The following is a 22,875-nucleotide window of genomic DNA, read 5'->3' on the forward strand; positions in this document are numbered from 1 at the left end:
CCTCCTCCTCCTCCTCCTCCTCCTCCTCTCTCCTCTTTTCCCTTCTCCTGGGGATGAGACAGTTCCTCCTCCTCCTCCTCTTGACAAAATTCCATCAGTCAATTGCAAAAGGCATCTTGCTGGGAACAGCTCACATCCTGTGATGAGACCTTGAACGCCATCAAACAACAACATCTGAATATCCCAGGATCTTGAGCAGGACTCAATAGACGAATAAAAAGGCCAAATCCAGTCCAAACTTCTGGATGACTGTGCAATCAACCATATACTAGGCACGTTAGGTGCAATCCCAAAACATTGTGAGCACAATTTGAACATGATCGACATTCACAAGTTCACCACCTTCACAATTGCAAAGGTAGCGTCATACCTCTTTAACAGATTAACAGAGTTGGAAGGGACCTTGTAGGTCATCTAGTCCAACCCCCCCCCCCAAGCATTAGATCCTACACCATTTCTGACAGATGGCAGTCCAGTCTTCTTAAAAACTTTCGGTGATGAAGCTCCACAACTTCTGTTCCATGGGTTGATTTTTCTCACTGTCAGGAAATTCCTCCTTATTTCCAGGTTGAATCTCTCCTTGATCAGTTTCCATCCATTGTTCCTTGTCTGGCCTTGGAAAATAGCTTCTCCCCCCCCCCCATCCCTCTCTCTGGGGCAGCCTTCAAGTATTGGAAGACTGCTATCATGTCTTCCCTGGTCCTTCTCTGCTCTAGACTAGCCATTCCCAGTTCCTGCAATTGTTCATCTTACGTTTTAGCCTCCAGTCCTCTAATCACCTCTACCCTCCAAAACTACATCTACCTATCTCAAGTCCTTGGAAAGGAGTCAGTAGGTGGATGAAAATGCCAAGCCCACTCTAAACATCTGGCTGACTGCACACCCAACTGTAATAGTACCAAACTGTGATTAATCAATAGCCTTGGGAACTTATGCAATGTATTGTTTCAAGATCCTACAGAAATACGTGGGACTCAAGCAACCGGGGGTTATATTAACAGCATTTAACTTAATTTAAATTATATGTGTATAAAGTAAATTCATGGAGCATTTTCCCCACTACTCTGAGGAGGCTGCCCCCTCCCCCAATGCCAATATACACGTAGTCCTTGATGTATGACCAAAACTGAGCCCAAATTTTCTGTGTGGTGAGACATTTGTGAAGTGGATTTTGCCCCATTTTATGACTTTTCTTGCCACAACTGTTAAGTGAATCGCTGCAATTGTTAAGTTAGGAACATGGTTGTTAAGTGAATCTGGCTTCCCCGTTGACTTTGCTCGTCCGAAGGTCGCAAAAGCGGATCACGTGACCCTCGGGGACACCGCAACTGTCATAAGTACATGCCAGTTTCCAAGCCTCTGAATTTTGATCACGTGACCATGTGGGAATGTCGCAAAAGTCATGAGTGTGAAAAACGTTTTCAGTGCCGTTGTAACTTTGACAGACACTAAATGAGCTGTTATAAACCGAGGACTACCTGTACACTAACCAGAATCCAAATGAGGTTCTTGGCCCAGAAGAGTTGCAAGCATCCCCACCCCCACCCCGCAAGTCATAGTTCCAGAGCAGAGGGGGTTTCCCCCCCACCAAAACTGGAGCCCCAATTACCTTATTCTTCTCAAACAGCTCCGTTTGGATGGTCTTGAAATCCGTGTCAAGAGCGCAGGTGGTTTGTCTCCGCTTCCGAGCCAGGATTTCTTCCAGATCTTCGATTTGGGCCTTCAGCTTCTTATTCTCCCGTTCCAGATTCAGCTTCTCTGTTTCCAGCCGTTCTCGCTTGCCCCATTCGGCTGCGTTCTCAGCCTGGAGACTCCTTTGGCATGGGAAGAAAGAGGTGTGTGGTTGTGAGGTCAACGTGACTGTGGGGCTCCTTGTCACACACTGGAGCACAAAGTGACCTGCTGTCATGGGAGAGAGCTATGGCCAGTCTAGAGAAAAGAAAGACTAGTGTAGAGGTTATACAAAGGTTACGTACAGGCATGAGCAGCAAACTGCCATGTGCCTTAGTAACTGATGACCTCAACTGTCTATGAGCTCACCTAATTAGTAGAACTAGGCCCTACCAGGAACGATTGTGTTATGAGACTCTACCCTGGCTGGGATGGTCTTAGAGACTGACAAGGAGAAGACGCCAATAACAATGCTGTGGCTACCTAGGCTCTTGCTTTGCTGGTTGAAACTGTATAAAAGCCAAATAAACTCTCCGGAGGCAGACAGACATTGGACACCTGCTCTGATGGATTTCTGAGTCCTACAGACTAGGGGGGACATGATAGCAGTCTTCCAGTATTTGATGGGCTGCCACAAAGAGCCGGGGGGGGGGGGGTCAATTTGTTTTCTAAAGCACCAAAAGGCAAGACAAGAAACAATGGATGGAAACTAATCAAGGAGAAAAGCAACCTGGAATTAAGGAGAAACTTCCTAACAGTGAGGACAATTAACCAGTGGAACAGCTTGCCACCAGAATCGTGAGCACCCTATCTTTGGAGGTTTTTAAGAAGGGACTAGGAAGTCTCTTATCTGAAATGGTGTAGGATCTCCTGCTTGAGCAGGCGGTTGGACTAGAAGACCCCAAGGTCCCTTCCAGCTCCATTCTGTTCTGAATTAGTTGAATATCATTTGGGTATGCTCTCAAACAATACTTGCGTTCACAATCACAATGGAGTTGTTTGAGGAAAGCTATGGTATGATTTTCAAGCATACTGTACTTCTATCCAGCCTTGGCTGATTAGAAAACCAACAGATAGGAAACAACAGGAAATAAGAATTTGGGCATTATAGAAGAAGTAGGAATTAGCAATAAGAATGTACGAAAAGTAGGATTTATAAAAGTAGGAAAAGTTCTATATTAGTAGAACAACAAAGATTGTCTGATACAAAAACCAAACATAAACTAATAAGCAAAAGAGCAAGAAATAATAGGATGATAAGTGTAAAACTAAAATGTATTGCGGCGAGGGAAATAGTGTTTGTAAAGATGCACCAATAGATATCTGCTGTAAGAAGGAATGTGTAGTTCCGATGCTATTTGTAAGTGCTGTGTATGTTTTTGTCAATGTGCATAAGTTTTTTAATAATAATAAAAAAAGAAAAGCAACAGAAGTTGCCTACAGAAGTTGCCTTCAGAAGTTGTGGGTGCTTCAACACAAGAGGTTTTTAAGAAGAAACTGGATGGCCATGTCTCAAATTTTATAGGGTCTCCTGCTTGAGCAAAGGGTTGGACTAGAAGACCTCCAAGGTCCCTTCCAGTTCTATTCTGATTGACTTTGAACAGCTTATTCAGGAGGAAAAGCAGACTTTCTCCAGCTAATAAATATTGCGCTTTATTGGAACAATGGCCTAAATATTGATATATAAACACTTACAAGATAGCATGAATCATACGGCTGCCTACAATGGCCGCATAGATATAACATTTGTGCTTATATTGGGACCAGGGTATTGAACTAAGATAAAGCTACATTCTCAGCACATGCTAACTTTGGTTAATTTTAATTAATTTAACAATTGTTAGCTTTGTGGTGCAAACACAACAATTTTCACCCATGCAAGGCTTACTTGTGAATGCATTTTACAGAGGTAAGAATAGATCTAGACCGAGAGGAGGCGACATCTAACAGACTTTGGGAAGAAGAAGAAGCTGCACTTGATTCCTTAACAAGGATTGTCCATCTATGGCAGTGTTTCTCAACCCTGGCCATTTGAAGATGTCTGGACTTCAACTCCCAGAATTCCCCAGCCAGCAAATGCTGGCTGGGGAATTCTGGGAGTTGAAGTCCGGACATCTTCAAGTGGCCAGGGTTGAGAAACACTGATCTATGGTCTACATCAATGGCCCCCAACCTTTTGGGTACCAGGGACCGATTCTGTGGAGAGATACTTTTCCATGGACTGGAGGGGGCATGGATCGGGAGTTGGTGACCCTTGGTCTACATCATGGATGTCAAACTCAAGGCCGGTAGGCTGGATCTGGCCCACAATATGATAGGATCCGGCCCTGGAAAATGTAAGGGGTTGCCCCGCGTTGCTTCGGCCCAGTCTACCAATGCGGAGAGGAAACAGGGCACATTTTGGGAAGCAAGCCGGCAACGCCCACTCAATTGGCTACACCCAGTGAGTGGCATCAAGCTGGCCATGCCCACCCAGTCAGCCACGCCCCCAAGGTCAACCACAACCCTGATGCCGCCCTCAATGAAATTGTGTTTCGCACCCCTGGTCTATGTGATCTGTGGCCAATCATGTCCAGCTCTGACATTTAGGCAACAAAATCTCTTGCTGGAATCTGGAGTCAAAGACTTCCACTTTCCTCCTCCAAATCCCAAGTCAATCCCAAGTTAAAGGTTTAAGGTTCTAGATCAGGGGTCCCAAATCTGTGGGCTGCAACCCACTACGGGGCCATAGCCTAATCGACACTGGCCCGCGTGAGTGGCTGGCCGGTGCATGCACGTCCGTGCGCATGGGCCCACTCATTATCGCGGGCACTTGTGGTCCCACTCATGTGAGTGTCATCACAAACATCACAGGGGCTCGCATGCATGCACTTGCCTTTCCCGCAAAATCATCCCCTACCCTGCTCCAGGCCACCGAGACAAAAAAGGTTGAGGATCTCTGCTGTGGATCAACTCTTTGACCTCAGCTGCTGAGAATTCAATGGCACAGGTTCTAAATCAGTGTTTCTCAACCTTGGCAACTTGAAGATGTCCGGACTTCAACTCCCAGAATTCCCCAGTCAGCTTTCGCTGGCTGGGGAGTTCTGGAACTTGAAGTCCGGACATCTTCAAGTTGCCAAGGTTGAGAAACACTGTTCTAAAGCATCCATGGAACTCAGCAGCTGTTGAACTTCAATGGGACAAAAGGACATTCAGGGGATGCCCACGAGCAAATAGCGAATTCACTCTTCCCTTCCGCCTCACTCTGACCGTAACTCGACCAGTTTCTTGTCCATACTTGAGCGAGCCCCCAGTTCGTCTTCTAGGTCCTCAGAGATGCGTCCCAGCATCCTGGTGAATCTCCTTGAGAATGTTCAGCTAGAGCCAAAAAAAAAAAAAAAAAAAAATAAGAGTTGTAAATTCCATTTGTGTAACAATCAGTCTTGGTGGATCAGATTGAGGCATTAGAAAGAGAGGTCATTCAATGTCTGCAGCCACCAATGGCCACCTAGATTGTGTCCACTGACTTCCAAAATATTAATAGATTAACTGAGTTGGAAGGTACCTTGTAGCTCATCTAGCCCAAACAGGAGACCCTACACCATTTCTGACAGATGGCAGTCTCTTCTTGAAAGCTTCCAGGGATGAAGCTCCCACAACTTCTGAAGGCAACTTCTGTTCCATGGGTTGATTATTCTCACTGTCAGAAATTCCTCCTTATTTCCAGGTTGAATCTCTCCTTGATCAGTTTCCATCCATTATTTCTTTTCTAGCCTTCAGGTGCCTTGGAAAATAGCTTGAGCCCCTCCTCTCTGTGGTAGCCCCTCAAATATTGGAAGATGCTCTCCTGCCTCCCCTGGTCCTTCTCTTCACTAGACCAGCCATGCCCAATTCCTGCAACCGTCCATCTTATGTTTTAAGCCTCCAGTCCTCTAATCCTCTTGGTTGCTCTTCTCTAGTAATGTTAGGGAGGAGACGAAGGAGGAAGAATGTGTAGAGGGAGAAGGAGTGGCAGTGAAGGAGAAGGGGAAAGAGAAAGAGTAGGAAGGGAAGAAGAGAGGAGGAGTGGGGGAGAGGGAGGAAAAGAAGAAAAGAGAGAGGAAAGAAGAAGGTAGAGAAGAAGGGAGGAAAGGAGATGGAAGAAGAAGTAGGTTTATTGTAAAATAAGATAGATGTATGAGGTGGCAGGAAAGAGACCCTGATTATATTTTTAAATTTTCAAATGGATTGTGATAAATGTTAAAAGATAACACATAAATATCAGTAGTACTTATGAGAATGTATATTTGTGAATGTATATGAGAGAAAAAAATAAAACTTAAAGAAAAAGGAGAAGGAGAAAGAGAAGGAAAAGGAGAGGTGAAGAGGAGGGAAACAATCAAAAGATACATTAAATCAGTGGTTCCCAAACTTGGCAACTTTAGACTTGTGGACTTCAACTCCCAGAGTTGAGCAGCAGAGCTGGCTGGAGAATTCTGGGAGTTGAAGTCCACAAGTCTTAAAGTTGCCAAGTTAAATGGACACATCTATATCTTTGCCTACTTTGGACAAGCGGAGAAGACTAATGTGCAGTGATGTTGGGTACATGTTTCCCCAGAGAAGTGGTTTCTTAGGCACATTGTGGACTTGACTTTATATATTGCAGTTCGAAAAATGCTCATTTTGCTACACTTCATGACAAGATCCTTGAACCTCTGCCATTTAGATCCCAACTCTGCCTTTATTCGTGAAGTTTCAAGCCCGTGGGAATGGTCAACGACCCATCAGCCCTCATACTGCCAACGAGGGGTGTCAAATTCAATTTGATTGAGGGCCGCATCAGGGTTATGTTTGACTTTGGACGGCCGGGTGGTGGTGCTGAGGGATGGGTGTGGTCATAATGGCCGTGGCCAGGATCTGTGGTCATGTTGGGCATTTGACACAGGCTCAATATGCACTTTTTCCCCTACTCTTCTTCCTTTCCACAGTGCTCCCCAGCCTCCAGAAGCACTCGATGGCCCAAAATGGGCCCTTCAGAGGCTCCACAAGACATCCCCCCCCCTGTGACCCATTTCCTGCCTCACCAGTCTCTAGCAGCACTCTGCTCGTGAGGCCTCCACGTGACCTGTTTTTGGCCAGCAGAGTGCTGCTGGAGGCCAAAGAGGCAGAAAACGGACCACGCCAGGTCTACCCATGACCCGTTTTGGCTAGCAGAGGCACCGCAGGACGGTCCTTTGGTATTTCCAGGCTGGTTCTGCGGGCCAGATTTTACACCCTGTGGGTTGGATACAGCCCGCAAGTCTTTAGTTTGATACTCCTTTTAGGTTTTTTTTAGTTTTTCATACAAATTATACATATTATAGGAACAAAGCGTTGTCTGGGGTTTTTTCTTTCCTCCTCTCATTACATAGTCCATTTTACATCATAGTCTTGTTTTCACTTTCAACCAAATTATTCTCTTCCATTATTTTCATCTTCATAGTTTTTTTCTTAGCACCTAAACAATATCTTCCATTGCCCCTTCACAATTTCACCAAATCTTCATTTCTTATTCTCTCCATTGGTATATTTTCCTACAAACAGCGTACATCCTCTAATTCATTTTAAACTTAGAGAGCGTTTCTTCACAGTTTTTTCCCTACATTTAACAATATACTATAATTTCTTTATTTCTTAATTACTTACATAACCATAACAATCTTATGACTATTCTCTTTATTTCTACTAATGTAACTCTTTTTCCCTTTCTTCCATTTTTAGCCATTTTTCTCTTGGGCTCTCAAAATTTCAGATTTAATTCTTTTTCTTCCCCTTTCCCCTAACTTCTTATTTTTCTTTTCCCTGTTTTTGTGATTGTTGTATCTTCTTCAGAGTATTTCCTTTTTTTTATTCTAGTAACTTTCCCCAGGGTTTTCCCTGTTCTCCTCCTTTCCTTCTATTTTGTGGTTTCTTTTTTTTTGGGGGGGGGAATCTCCCCCTTTGAGTTTGACATTCCTTTTGTAAATTATCTGTTGAAATTTGAATCCAAATCCTCAAATGTTTCAAAGGGGATAATTTGGGTATTTGGATTCAAATCAGAGAAAGCAGAATAGGGAAATGTTGAAAAAAGTGTAAAACCTTTGGAGACACAGAAAGGGCATCATTTGTCAATCATCTCCAGTCGGAGAAACCTTGGCCACTCGAAGATGTGTGAACTTCAACCCCAAATTCCCGAGCTAGCAAGCTTACTGGGGGATTCTGGGAGTTGAAGTCCACACATTGTCAAGCGGGCAAGGTTGAGAAACAAATTGGTCCAAATCAAAACTGTTCTGGCACCCCAACGTTGCCACGTGGGCCAATGCAAGAACGCCTGGCTTTGTCTGATGGCGTTTGGTTCAAAAAGTGAAGGGAAGCTCACCTGTTTCAACACCTCTTGCTTGTTCTTGTTCAGCTCTCATACTTGATCTTCCACTGGCTCAGTTCACCTTCCAGCTTCTCAATGTTCCTGCTGAGGGACAGCTTGTCCCTGAAGGAGGCAAGACAACAGCAAGGCTGAGAAATGGCACTGAATGCAACAGAGCTCTCTCTCTCTGCAGAAGTTCCCCATCTGCTGCTCCTGAGGTGGAATGCAGTCTGGATTCCCAGGAGGGAGAGGCTGTTTTCCAGAAGGCAAAGAGGCAGCAGAGCTTAGAAAGTCTGGTGGGCAGGAAGAGGGCAGGGGTGAGTTGCTACCGGCATTATGCTGGTTCAGTGTGCGCAAAAAGTTTCTGCGCATGCGCTCGCTTCACTCATGTGCACACCACGTGCACTCCATGCGCATACGCATTTGCAAGTAAAAAGGTCTGTGCATGGCCAAAATCTAAAAAAATGGGGGGAAAATAAATTTTCAGTTCTGTGCATGCGCAGAACTGAAAAAACAAATGGTGCCACTGTAGGAGAACCGGTTCGGAGGTGTGGCAGGCCTGGGTCGCTACTGGTTCCAGTAACGCAGGCTGCCAAGTTGCTACCTATTCAGCTGAACCCACCTCTTAAATAGGCTAGGCTTGAATACTTGAACCAGAAGGCAGGAGCGTCTGAAGGAAGGTCCTCATCCTTTGAGATCTCCTGCTCCTCCTGATCCGGGTCCTCCAAAATGGAAGCCTCGCTGAGCGCCGAGGATTCCAGAGATGGGTGATGGACCCGCCTGGTGGTGGAGGGAGCCTCCTGCCTGGGCTGGGAAAAGCTGGGAGCGATGGGTACTTGGTCACGCCTCTGCATCCCCTGGGCTATGACCTGAGAGATGGCATGGGCGATCACTGCCTGCATGTGGGTGGATAACTCAGGTTCCTGAGCTAAAGCAGTGTCCGACCCAATGGGGTCCCTGGAAGGAGAAGGAACTTGCCAGGCAAGGATGGAATCAGCTAGCCCCCCAGGATTAGGATCCTTGGGGGCAGGCCCTGACTCAGAAACACACGAAAAGGCAGGAGAGCCCGGTTCAGCCAGAGACCTATCCAGGGAGAGATCCTGGGAATCCACTTCCTCATCAATCACTGACAGGCGATTCCCCCTTGGGAGTGGTGGAATGACCGGCCCAACAGGAGGGGTAGGCTGAGGGGACTCCCTCACAGCCTGGCGTTGGGCCTTCTCGAATTGTTTGTCGAAAGCCCACTGACACCTCTCTGCATCCCTAGTCATCGCCGCGGAAGGTGCCTTGTAGGGATGTCTATCCTGACTATCCTAACTGGCCACCCTGCCCTTCCTTACCTCCATGCCCTTGCCTGCAGAAGTTCCCTTGCTAGGGGCTTGAGAGGGGCCCAGTCTACCGTCAGAGGAGTCAGATGGGCCAGGGTGCTCCATGGCCTGACGGCACAGACTTCAGACAAGAGGCCAATACAGGTGGAGATCAGTGATGAAGGAGACTCTGGTGGCTGATGCTGGATCAGATGACACACAGGAATTGTGGAAGCAGGAACAGTTTGTGGAAAAAAGGCCAGAGGAGTAAACTGGGGCTCTGCGATGAGTTAAATGAATCCAGCCACTCGACGGGAGGTGAGAAGGTGGAAAAAAGCCAGCAAGAGCAGGAGATAAGGTAGGAAGAATCAGTAGATAATTTAAAAAAAAAAAATTCCCTGTGCCGTGTATGACCACCAGGTGGCCCAGACCCAGCGCCGCTTGGGGAAATGTGGGTGGACGTGACCCATCCGGAGACCCAATCAAGGCCAGCTAACCACCCTGCAGTTACCTGCTGAAGCGTGGCTGAGCGAAAGCCCAATGGAAAAAAATGGGCACGAATTTGGGTCCTCCCAATTGGCCGCCGCTCCAGTGCGAGGGAGAAAGGGGAGGCAAAGATGGCGGCCACTTTGATTTAAAACAGCCACGCACCTCTCCACAGGCTGTGCCCTCTGAAAGGTGAAGAAATCGGCAAAAAATCAACTAAAAGAGGAACCGCCGGCAGCCGCCGGAAGCCTCACCTCTCCTGCCGCGCTTTAAAGCAAATACAGCAGCTCTCCGCTGCCGTCCAAACACGGTGTGGCAAGCGGAGCACCCCCCCACCACGCCTACCTCCGAGTCTCTAGGACTGTGTTTCTCAACCTTGTCAACTTGAAGATGTCTGGACTTCAACTCCCAGAATTCCCCAGCCAGCGAATGCTGGCTGGGGAATTCTGGGAGTTGAAGTCCAGACATCTTCAAGTTGACAAGGTTGAGAAACACTGCTAGGAGAAGTCAAACGACATGAAGCAAAAAAACAATTTAAACTGTGCTAGTGATGGGAAAAATAAATAAAGGAAAACGAAAGGGGAAAAGCTAGAAGGAGAGTCCAAGCTAGTTAAATTACGCGGAGCTCACAAATCCAAGTCCTGAATGGGCAGACTGAGGAAAAATCCTGGCGCCAAGTAACACCAGGAGGCGTGGCCAAGGAAAAAGATTCCTCAGTCCCAGGGCAACCAGACTGATTTAACCCGTCGCTTGGACTCTCCAAGCGGTACACAGGAAAAGTAATTAAATCCTGCTGAATCAGTTACGTGTGTGGCTTTCTGGATGCGATTGCTGCTGCAAACTCTGACACGTCCTTGCAGCAAATGGCAAACAGCCAGGTGAGCATATTCAGCACATTATTGCAGCCTGATTCAGCATGAGCAGCTGATTGGCGGGTGGATTGGCCTCTCCGAATACCCCAATCAGCTGTTCCAGGCTGCAGGATTGCCACCGACCTTCGTCTAGTGCCTAGTGTTTTTGGCTACATTCGGTGTATAAGACACACCCAAATTTTCACTCTCTTTTAGTGGGGGGAAAATGTGACTTATACTCCAAAATATGGTATATTTAAAGTTATTCAAATAGCTTTCTAGTCCGGCAAGATTATGTCTGTAGGCAAACAACAATAAAGGAAACTACTCAGAAGTAACTCCACGTGTCATTCTTGGTTCTTGGGCCTGACATCAGTTATTCCAGACAAACAACTATCTTAGGTATGTTCTGTGAACTCTTAAGAAGGGGCCTCCTTTTTCGTCTGCCTGCCTGCCAGACATTCCAAGTTCTGCAATGTCTTTGCCCTCTGGGAAAGACCCTCCCTTCTGGGAATCCAGAGCACTTTCCACCACAACTCCCGAAGGAACCCTCTGGTGGAGGAAGAGGAGCTGTGAAATAGTGGCACTCACTCCCTTTCTTTGAGGAGCACTTTCTGAGACTCGTCCAGCCGTAGCTTCAGGGCGGTGATCTTGGTGGCATCCTCCTCAATAACGGAAACGTCTTCCCAAAGCAGCCGGTTCTCCTGACGAGTGAAGGACGAACGGACGCTAACTGAGCTTCGTTGGTCCAGCATTCACCTTCTTCCTGCTTGTTCTTCAGGAGGTTCTCCATCAGTTCAAACTCCTGCAGGGACTGAGAATCACAAATGGCCAAAGTCAGGGAAGAAAGAAAAGCCCTTAAGGCATAAGAGCCACAATGGCACAGTGGTTAGAGTGCAGTACTGCAGCTAATCCTGCTGACTGCTAGCTGCCTGCAGTTTGGCAGTTCGAATCTCACCAGGTGCAAGGTGGGTAAAATGGCCCTCCATTGGAAGGTGGCCTTCCATCCTTCCGAGGTGGATAAAATGAGAACCCAGATTGTTGGGGGGGGGGGGGGGCAACAGGCTGACTCTATAAACCACTTAGAGAGGGATGTCAAGCATTGGTGAAATTCATTTTTTTTTACTACTGGTTCTGTGGGCATGGCTTGGTGAGTGTGGCAAGGGAAGGATACTGCAAAAACTCCCTTCCCCCCCACTCTGGGGCCAGCCAGAGGTAGTATTTGCTGGTTCTCTGAACTACTCAAAATTTCCACTACTGGTTCTCCAGAATGTGTCAGAACCTGTTGGATTTCATCCCTGGAATCAACCCTACATTAATTCTTCAACTGAATAGGAATGTTCTACAAGCTGTCATCCTTTGAGTGCATTAAGGTACAATTGGGAAATTCAACCTGCCACTTATACTAAAAGCACTACAAGATCATGCTGAAAACAATTTTTGTGGCAAAATGGCAAATTTTAGATGGGTGGCTTTAAAACTTTTAAAAAGTTTAAGCATAAAGCTTAAGCATCACACATCAAACCTCTTGGATATTCAAAAGACCCTAAGCCATTGTTTCTCAACCTGGGTAACATTAAGATGTGTGAATTTCAACTCTCGGAATTCCCCTGCCATCAAGACTTGTGGACTCCAATTCCCAGAATTCCTCATTTGACTGGGGAATTCTGGGAATTGAAGTCCACAACTTTTAGTTGCCTAGTTTGGAGACTCAGTTATATTTTATTCTTACAAACTCAGAACTGTTGCCATGCTGCTGAATTTTACTGATGCTTAACAGATTAACAGACTTGGAAGAGACCTTGTAAGTCATCTAGTTCAATCTGCCACACAAGCAGACCCTACAACATTTTGGACAGATGGCAGCCCAGTCTCTTCTTGAAAGCCTCCAGGTATGAAGCTCCCACAACTTCTGGAGGCAAGCTGTTCCATTGATTAATTGTTCTCACTGTCAGGAAATTTCTCCTTGGTTCTAGGTTGTTTCTCTCCTTGATTAGTTTACACCCATTGTTTCTTGTCCTGCCTTCTGGTGCTTTGGAAGATAGCCTGACCTCCTCCTCTCTGTGGTTGCCCCTTAAATATCGAAAGACTGCTATCCTGTCCCCTGGTCCTTCTCTTCCCTAGACTAGCCATGCCCAGTTCCTGTAACCGTTCATTGTATGTTTAGCTTCCAGTCCCTTCATCATCCTGGTTGCTATTCTCTGCACTTTTTCTAGAGTCTCAACATCTTTTTATAGTTTGGTGACCAAAACTGGATGCAGGATTCTAGGTGTGGCCTTACTAAGGCTTTATAGAGTGGCATTAGTACGTCCCTTGATCTTGATCGTATCCCTCCACTAATGCAATTTAGGATTGCACTGGCTTTTTTGTCTCCTGCTGGCTCATAAATTGATTCAGACTCCTGCCGTAAGAGCTTTAAAGATGATGACCAACAGTTTGAATTGGACCTGAAGCAAAGGGGCAGCCAACGCAGCTTGCTTTACAACCTGAAATGCCAGTTCAGCCTGGATTAAATCTCCAAACTCCATCTTTGGGTTGATAGAGCAGATGCTTGCTCATTGGCTGTCCACATATCATGGCAGATGATGATATTCGTAGCAGAGCAAACTAGAGGGGAACTCATATGAGAGGTGCGGGCAGAATTGTTCAGGAGATGGTAAGTTCATTGCCAATGTTCCATCTTATTGTATGGAGCAGTGGTTCCCAAACTTGACAACTTTAAGACTTGTGGACTTCAACTCCCAGAATTCTCCAGCCAGCTCTTAAAGTTGCCAAGTTTGGGAACCACTGATATGGAGGATCACCAGGATCAGGTATCCAGAATAATCTGCCAGATCACCCTTGTGTAAATCTAACCGTGAGTGAAGATGAATGAGCCAGCCCTTCAATGGCATCTGTCTGCCCACTTAACTGGAACCCAGTGAGCCAAATCCCTGCAAAACCATTGCATCATTCCTCAGCATGGGAACCGGAGGAATTGTTCAAACTGTAACTACTTTGGGGAACAATTAATTCTTCATTATCTATATTCTGCAAATGTAAACACGCTTGTCTTAGCAATCCGTTCACATCAGCCTCTGTCTTTGAGGCCAGCAGTTTTCTTTTGATGTACACCAGCTGCTTTTATGAGAGCCAACAATTTCTTTCATGCAGAAAAATGTTTCATTGCTGGCACTCTGCCCATCCCAGCCGAACATCTCTGTTGCATTGTAATAAGCCTTGTTGTTCTTTCAAGTATTTATATGTCCTTCATTCTGGAGAGGGGGGGGAGACAGAGAGAGAGAGAGAGAGAAAGGAAGAAGAAAGAGGTAGGGGAAGACAGAGAGAGTGAGAAGAAGAGATAGAAAAAGAGAGAGGGAGAGAGAGAGGAAGGGAGGAAGGAGAGGGGGGAGACAGAGTGAGAGAGAGGAGGAGAGAGGGAGAGAGAGAGGAAGAAAGAGAGAGAGAGAGAGGAAGAGAGAGTAAGACAGAGAGAGTAAGACAGAGAGAGAAGAAGAGAGAAAGAAAGATGGAGAGAGAGAGGAAGGGAGGAGTGAGAGAATGAGGGAGGAAGACAGAGAGAGAGAGAGAGAGAGGAGAGAGAGAGAGAGAGAGAAAGAGGGAGGAGGGGGAGAAAGAGGTAGAGGGAGGGGGAGAGAGAGGAAGAAATGGAGAGAGAGAGAGAAGGAAGAGAGAGTGAAGAAGACAGAGAGAGAAGAAGAGAGAGGGAGAGATGGAGGGAGGACGGAAAGAAGGAGAGGGAGAGAGAAAGAAATGAAGAGAAGAGAGAGTGAGTGAAGAGGACAGAGAGGAAGAGAGACAGAGACACAGAGAGAGAGAGAGGAAGAGAGGGAGATGGAGAGAGAGAGAGAGAGAGAGAGAGAGAGAGAGAGAGAGAGAGAGAGAGAGAGAGAGAAACCATTTCAATGTTGTGAAAATGCAAAGTTTTCAGAGCTCCCTAAGACGTTTGCACAATCAAAAGAATCTTTCTTTGGCTGCTGTTATCCCAGGAAATCAAATCAAAGAGGAATAGTAGCTGAACTGCAGAAGGTGAGAGAATTCTGCCTTTACAAATCAGCAGCAAAACCCCGTGGTGGACGGAGGTGGGTTTGCACAAAAGGCTTAATTAACCAGGGCAGTGAAAACTAGAGGCGGCATTCACACAACAGAAAAGCTTGACATGTTTTTATTTTCTTTGAAGGGTAGGAATCCATCTGATTTTACTAATGGTCAGTCTTCAGGCAATGGTTGAGTACTGACTGGCTGGGGAATTCTGAGAGTTAAAGTCCACAACTCTTAAAGTTGCCAAAGTTGAACGCCCCTTTCCTCTAAATTTGGGGTGGGTGGGTTTGAAATGTTTTTCTGGGGTTGCTCTATACTGAAAAAAAAAGGAATCTAATGCATCCTACAGAATTAATGGCTTCATTCATATCCTACGCTATAGTACTCAAACCGTTGCATTTTAGCCCTGTTCTGCTGAATAAATCACACTTGGCTGGATTTGGGTAGAACATCGCACGATAAACCACACAAACCATAACTGCCGAATTGAGGCAGGGCACCCAGCCAAAACCAAGCCAGCCACATTCTGGCACAACGTCAGAGGTGAACAGCACCGATTCCAGTGGTTTGGGATGAAAGAGCGCTTGGAAGCACTGGAAAGCAAGCATAAACTCTGGCATATGCATCCACCATGCCCAAGATTTGGCACTTCCTTATCTCAGTTTAGAGCGAACACTGCGATTCACATTTTGGATTTTGAGCCCTGGGAAAACCATGAGTTGCCTTGCTCAGGGACTGTGTTTCAAATTCTTTTAGAAGCTCTTCTGTAGGTGGCCTACTTTGTGGGAGTGGCTTGTTGGCCATGTGACTGGGTGGGCGTGGCCAACTTTTAAAATGTGGTGAAACTCACTTAACAATGCTCTTGCTTAGCAATCAAAATGTTAGCTCAGAAACTCTGGCATTGAAGTGTGCAAGTCTTAAAGCTGTCAAGTTATAAGACCTTGTACCCTAACCCTTTAGGAAACCTCCCCCCCAGGGTGTTCAAACTTGACAGCTTTAAGACTTGTGGACTTCAACTCCCAGAATTCCTCCTCCAGTCATATTGGCTCAGGAACTCTGGCATTGAAGTGTGTAAGCCTTAAAGTTGTCAAGTTACAAGACCCTTGCACCCCTAACCCTTTAGAAACAAAACCCAGGGGTGTTCAAACTTGACAGATTTAAGACTTGTGGACTTCAACTCCCAGAATTCCTCCCCTTGCTCTTCATCTTGATGATGTGCGGATGGGCAGGGGAGGGAGCTGGAACCGGTTCTAAACGGCATGGTAGATTTGTGGAACCTCGTCTATAGAAGAGGTTGGAACTGGCAGGAACCCACCCCTGGAGTGCGCCCAAACCCCCAAAATGCAATGTGCCCCTTCTTCGCATGCCACCCCGTGTGGCAGAAGCCCGAAGGCCAGCTGGCTGGCAGGAGGCATGCACTCATGCGCAGAGGAGCTGAACTGGGGCGACGGCTCGCATGCCATCAGAGAGGGGGAGCCGCGTGGGCACCTGTGGCATGCGTGCCATAGGTTCGCAATCACAGTTTTAGCTGCTTCCGATCTATAAGCAGTCCTCGACTTGTGATCACAACTGAGCACACCTTTTCTGCTGCTAAGCGACAGCATTGTTGAAGGAGTTTTGCTCCGTTCTGATGACCTTTCTCGCTGCAGTTGTGAGGGGAATCACCGCAGCTGTTAAGTTGGTCACACAGTTGTTAAGTGACTCTGGTTTTCCACCTTGAAAAGGCTTGTCAGAAAGTCGCCAAAAAAGACTGATCCCACTGTGACCATCATGAATAGGAGCCAGTTGCCAAGCATCTGAATGTTGATCACGTGGACCCTGGGGATGTGGCAATGGTCGTAAATATGAAAAATGGCCACAAGTGCTCTTTCCAAGTAACTTCGAATGATCCCTAAGTGATGTTTTTAAGGGGAGGAACGCCTCTTTCTGAGAATTCAAAATTTGTCAAGATGGTAGGAAAATATGGCCTTGAAAATTGACAGAACAGAATAACAGGCTTGGGAGGGACCTTGAGGTCTTCTAGGCCAACCCCTGACCAAGAAGGAGGGACCAATACGCTTCTGGAAAAAGGGCTGTCCACTCTCTCTCTTTAAAACCTCCAGTGTGTTGAACCACAACTTACAACTTTGCAAAAGGTGAGGGGAATATCCAGGAAACCTGTTAAATAAATAATAGTTGAGCTATGGGAAACTTGACATTGTCCCCCCACCCCCAATTTATTATAATAAACCAATGGAATGATATTTTGGGTTGGGGTGGGGGTGAAGGGAAAGCAGCTCACAGCCCAGGGCTTCCCATCCCTCTGCCAGTGGTGAAATTCAAATATTATTAGTACCAGTTTGTGGGCGTGGCTTGGTGGGCGTGGCAGGGGAAGGATACTGCAAAATCCCCATTCCCTCTCACTCTGGGGTCAGCCAGAGATGGCATTTGCCGATTCTCTGAAGTACTCAAAATTTCCGCTACCGGTTCCCCAAACAACTCAAATTTCCACTACCGGTTCTCCAAACTACTCAAAATTTCCACTACTGGTTCCCCAAACTACTCAAAATGTCCACTACCGGTTCTCCGAACTACTCAAAATTTCCACTACTGGTTCCTCAAAGTACTCAAATCTGCTACCATTTCTCCAAACTACTCAAAATTTCCACTACCGGTTCTCCGTCTACCCAAAATTTCCACTACTGGTTCTCAAAGTACTCAAAATTTTTGCTACCGTTTCTCCAAACTACTCAAAATTGTCCATTACCGGTTCTCCAAACTACTCAAAATTTCCACTAACCGGTTCTCTAGACAGTCACTGATCTGATTTTGGAGAGCCTCCATGCCCCCCCGCAATTGGGAGGGGGCTCAAGCAAGAAATTAGCCCTGATTGGCTACCTAAACACAAGAGGGGCAAGGTCTGACTCACCTTGAATGCCTCAGAGCCTTACCTGGTGATTCCCAACGAAAGCTGGACAGTCTGGGCAATATTCCTATACAGGTAGTACTCCACTTACGACAGTTCATTTAGGCGACCATTCGAAGTTACAACGACTCTGAAAAAAAGTGACTTTATGGCCATTTTTCACACTATATGAACTACTACAAAGCAGCCCCATGGTCCTGTGATTTATATTTGCATGACTTTTGACAACTGACTCACATTTATGACGGTTGCAGTGTCGTGGTGTGATTTGATCATCTTTTGTGACTTTCTGACAAGCAAAGTCAATGGGGAGCCCGATTCACTTACAACGTGGTGCTGAATGTCAACAACCTGCACTGATTCGCATTAACGACGTGGCAAGAGAAAAGTCGTAAACGCCAGCTGGCAAAAACTCACTTACAAACTTCTCAATTTGCAACCTAAATTTTGGAGCTGGATTGTCGCCATAAGTCGGGCACTACCCTGTATTTAATAGGCAGAGAACAATAGAAGCAGCTCGTTTGAACTTCACCTGTGTGGGGTATGGGTGTCATGGTTGCATATTGGATGAGGGTCAGTTTGTAGAGCTTCTTCAGCTCTCTCGGATCAATGGCCTGTCCCAAAGGTGCTTTATTCAGGAGGCAGCTGGACTTTCTTATGTTATTTTTTTGGGAAGACATTTCGCTTCTCCTCCAAGAAGCTTCTTCAGCTCTGACTGGATGGTGAGAATGGAAGGATGTATATTCCTCGCAGACAGCTCGTCATTTGCATCCTTTTAGAGGGTCCTTGAGAATACTTGGAGGTTTATCTGTGTCCTAAAGGGTCATTTGAGTGTGCAAATGGTTCCTGTGGTCTGCAATTTCTCTTCTTCTGGAAATCCATTCCTACTCCCACGTCATTCAAAGGGGTGTTCATCCCAATTGTATAGGTAAAAGTCTGAAGAAGCTTCTTGGATAAGAAGCAAAACATCTTTAAAGCAAAAGATAAAACGTTCAGTTGCCTCCTGGAAAAAGCACCTTTTGAGACAACCATGATCCAGATGACTGGGAATCTCAAAGACTTTAGCTGTAGAATTTGGGATGAAGACCCTGGAATGGTGCTGGAATAAGAATGGATTTCCAGAGGGAAAAAATTGCAGACAACAGGAACCATTTGTACCATTCAGGTGATCCTGAGGACACTGATACATCTCCAGGTGGCCCTTAATGACCTCGTAAAAGATGCAAATGACCAGCTGTCTGCAAGGAGGATAAATCCTTCCATTCCCCACCATCCAGTCAAAGCCAAAGAAGCTTCTTGGATGAGAAGTGAAACGTCTTCAAAATTAAAACAAGAAAGTCAAGTTACTTCTGGAAAAAAAGAGCACCTTTGGAGTGAGGCCAGTGTTGCAGAGGTGAGGCCATGTGTGAACAGAGTCATGTTGCAAAACATAAAATAAAATCGTGGCTACGCTGTTCACCTATTTTTCACCTCTTCTCAGAGCCCACGTCCCGCAACTGGTTCCTGTTCCGGAGACGCCTCGCTCTCCTTCTCGGAGACAATGCGGTTGTCCATCCTTTCTCCTTCTCTTCTTCCTTCTCTTTCCTTTCAGGCGGGCGACCTCCTTGCCCAGCTGCTGGTCTCGTTGAGGGCCTCCTGTTTCTCCCGCTTCAGGCTGGTCAGTTCCTTGCTCAAGGTCTCCAGCTTCTGGCGCAGCTGGCGCACCTCCTCCCGAGCCTTGTTACGCTCCGCGCGGACCTTGCTCCACTTCTCCCGCCAGTTGGCGGTGCAGTCGGACCACCAGCGCCATGGTCTTCTCATCTGGGCAGCTCGAGCCCGGGCTTCTTCAAGCTCTCGCAGGCGCAACTCTTCCCGGCTCTCCCAGTCACTGTCGTGGCAGGTGGAATTCAACAGGGGCAGCTGCGACGGGCCAGGGGACGGAGTGCCACTCTTTGGGGTAGGAGACATGGAGTCCGACAAGCTCATACTTTCAGGCTGCGGGCTCCCGAGGATGCTGAGTAAGCCCTCTTGGAGAGCCGAGGAGAATCAGCCAGGTGAGAATTGGTGCCGTGGCTCATTTTGCTCCAGGTGGTGGAAACATCTCCTGTCACAGGTGGGGGATGAAGTGTCCACATTGCCATGAGATCCCCAGTGGTTTGTCCCAAGGAATCCCTCAGGGAACTCCTCAGATGTCACAGGTCTCCTAGCGTTCTGTCCAGAATTCCCTTGAATGGGAGCAGGAGACCCAAGCAGAAGTTAGAAGACAGGAGATGTTGCAACTTCAATTGCAGGAGGTGCTTTCTGGATGTCTCAGGATGGCTACAGACTTCCTTCCAGTGGTCTGCCTTAACAGTTCCCAGTTATCATGGCAACGGAGAATGGAGAAGCCTACCTGAAAATAATGAGAGGAAGACAACGTGAATTATTCCGCAAGGCACAACATTGGGAGTTTTCATTTGGACTTCCTAGATGGAAAAGTTTTGGAGACTTTTAGAGAGTATTGTTGAGAATTGCATTGAGAATCTAACATCTGGAAGTTAATGGAAACTGGGGATAAAGAATGTGAGGGCCCAGAGATGTTGCTCACCTCAACTCTCAGCGTCCCTCCCCGCAGCCCAGCCAGCTGAGCCTGCTGGGACTTGTGGTCCAGGAATGCCAAGATGGCTACTGGTTCCTCAACCTGATTAAGATCCGCTATCTAGTGGTCTGTCTCGTATTCACTCAGCTTCCCAGAACTCCTAACTGGAGAAAGACTCCCCCCAAAATTGAAAGATAGTCAATTCTTCCTCCTCCTTAAATGAAGGCGAGCAACATTCTGTCTGTTTTGGCAATGCACCCTGGCGAACAAGCTGGTAGCGGAGGCAACAGCAGCCGCCGAATATGCAGTGACCTCGTGCCATTTTTCCATTCGACTTGGACTTTTGCCCAGAACTGTAGGAAGAAGATTCTCAGAAGTGGAGAGGTTTTTTTTAAAGAAAATCTAAGAAAAGAACAAAACAAGAGAGACAATAATTGCATCCAGCTTCATATAAACAGAGAAAAATGCAAAGGGGAAATGGATTGTAAACCATGGAGCAGAACAGAGAGTCCACCCAAAGGTTAACGTTTGAGTGGGGGGGCTGACACAATTTTCTACACCTGTCTACCCCTGCAAAAGGCCAGACATCCCCCGCTCCTGGTATATGCCCCCCCAAATAGATGTTTTTCAATTGGTTGGAAGCTTTCTTCACCCTCAGACATTGGAGCCTATTCCACCTAGGGAGAGCAAGCCTACACTCTTCATACAACATAGAAGGCTGGAAAGGACTGTGGAGGTCTTCTAGTCCACCCCTGTGCCCAAGGCAGGGGATCTTACACCAGCCCAGTCAAATTGTGGCCCAGTTTATTTTTGAAAACCTTGAGTGGTAAAGAACCCACAACTCTGAGAGGCAACTTCTGTTCCATGATTAATTGTTCTCACAATCAGGAAATTCCTCCTTATTCCCAGGATGGATCTTTGATGAACGCTTCAAATCAATGGAGAAACCTAAAGAAGGTGGACATTGTTTTTGGTATCTGGGATCCCACCTCCAAGGCAATGGCGACATGAATGGCGAGGGTGTGGGCAAGGGTGAATGCAGCCTGGATACATTGGCAACAACTCACCAGTGTGTTATGTGTTAGATGAATGCCAACCCGTCTTAAAACTAAGATTTACAAGACAACCATCCACCCTGTTGCACTGTATGGCACTGAATGCTGGGCAGCAACAGCGTGGACTGAAAGCCTCTCTCCATGCCATGGAAATGTGAAGGCTCCATTGGATATCGAGCATCTCCCTTCTGACCACATCAGAAATGACACCATTCGACTGCCTACCAATTAGAATCAATGGCTGGCGACCTCGCGGGCATCCAAAACAAAGATGGCAAGGACACCATAAACAAAGTATGTAAGCTGTGGCTCTGACCCAAAGTGGCACTCAATGATCTAAAAAGCAGTCCCTTGCACCTGCAGGAATAGCTAGGAAGAAAGGATGAGGAGGAGGAGAAGGAGGAAGGGATGGAGGGAAGGGGAAGGAAAGAAGAAGAGAAGAGGAGAAGGAGAAGAAGGAGGAGAAGGAGGAGAAGAAGAGGAGGGGGAGAAGGAGGAGAAGGGGAAGAAGGAGGAGAAGGAGAGAAGGAGAAGAAGAGGAGGGAGGAGAAGGAAAAGAAGAGGATGAGAAAGCGAAGAGCAGAAGGAGAAGGAGAAGAAGAAAGAGGAGAAGGAGAAGAAGGAAGGAGAAGAAGAGGAGGAGGAGAAGGAGGAGAAGGGGAAGAAGGAGGAGAAGGAGAAGAAGGAGAAGAAGAGGAGGAAGGAGAGAAGGAGGAGGAGAAGGAAAGAAGAGGATGAGAAAGAGAAGGAGAAGAAGAAGGAGGAGAAGGAGAAGAAGGAGAAGAAGAGGAAGAGGAAGGGGAAGGAGAAGAAGGAGGAGGAGGAGGAGAAGAAGAGCAGGAGGCGAAGGGGAAGGGGGAAGAAGGAGAGGAGGAGGAGGAAGGAAAAGAAGGAGAAACAGAAGAAAAAGAGGAGGAAGGAGGAGAAGAAGGAGAAGAAGAAAAGGAGGAGGAAGGGGAAGGAGAAGAAGGAGGAGGAGAAGAAGAAGAGGAGGAGGAGGAGGAAGGGGAAGCAGAAGGAGGAGAAGGAGAATGTGTAGCAGTAGTCAAGCTTGAGATGTCTAAGGCATGAATCGGAAGGTCCCCTGATGCAAGAATGGTCATAAAAAATGGATGGGCAGGAGGGGGCAGGAGATGGTCCTTTGCTAAAGTGTTCTCAGTCACAGCTGCTTTTCAAGCAAGAGCTGTGAGCCCAAAAAGGATGTAAGAGAAGACCACCAAGGGGAGAGGTCTCAATGAACTACAAAGCTCCTACAAAGCATGGGGGAAACACAAGAATTGGACAAAACTGAGAGAAAAGCATCCCGCTCCCCCGAGCTCTTTGAAGTTGACACCCTCCAGAGGGCCAAGACATCAAGCCCCATCATCCCCAGCCAGGACGATTTGCAATTGATAAAGAACCCAAGAGAGGAACGGGGCCTGAGCAGAGGTGGGTTGATGCCGGTTCAGCCCGGATTCGGCTGGACCAGTAATAGCGGTGGCAGGAGGCTCTGCCCACCTGCCCGGATGCTTCTGTGCATGTGCACTTGCGGGAGCGCGCCAAAACCGGTACTAAAAAAAATGGGGCAACCCCATCTCTGGGCCTGAGATTTTTGAGTCAAGGCAATGCGAAGTGTAGATGATGCCCAGCATGATGGTCTCATTGACAGAATTTAACTTCTGT

At 46.9% G+C, this 22,875-nt stretch overlaps 1 protein-coding gene across 1 annotated transcript in view; it reads right to left on the reverse strand.

Moving 5' to 3' along the window:
* LOC116517902 (coiled-coil domain-containing protein 102A-like) overlaps nt 1–19,721 on the reverse strand; it is a 34,598-nt gene extending 14,877 nt beyond the window's left edge. Inside the window, 10 exon segments of the mRNA XM_032231087.1 lie at nt 1,610–1,814; nt 2,088–2,093; nt 4,915–4,998; nt 5,000–5,028; nt 8,027–8,061; nt 8,064–8,134; nt 11,247–11,403; nt 11,406–11,469; nt 19,096–19,607; nt 19,610–19,721. Coding sequence (XP_032086978.1) covers nt 1,610–1,814; nt 2,088–2,093; nt 4,915–4,998; nt 5,000–5,028; nt 8,027–8,061; nt 8,064–8,134; nt 11,247–11,403; nt 11,406–11,469; nt 19,096–19,607; nt 19,610–19,721 — 1,275 coding nt within the window.
* Between the last annotated feature and the right edge of the window lie 3,154 nt (nt 19,722–22,875).

This window comes from Thamnophis elegans, chromosome 14 (genome assembly GCF_009769535.1).
Source record: "Thamnophis elegans isolate rThaEle1 chromosome 14, rThaEle1.pri, whole genome shotgun sequence".
Lineage (NCBI taxonomy): Eukaryota > Metazoa > Chordata > Lepidosauria > Squamata > Colubridae > Thamnophis > Thamnophis elegans.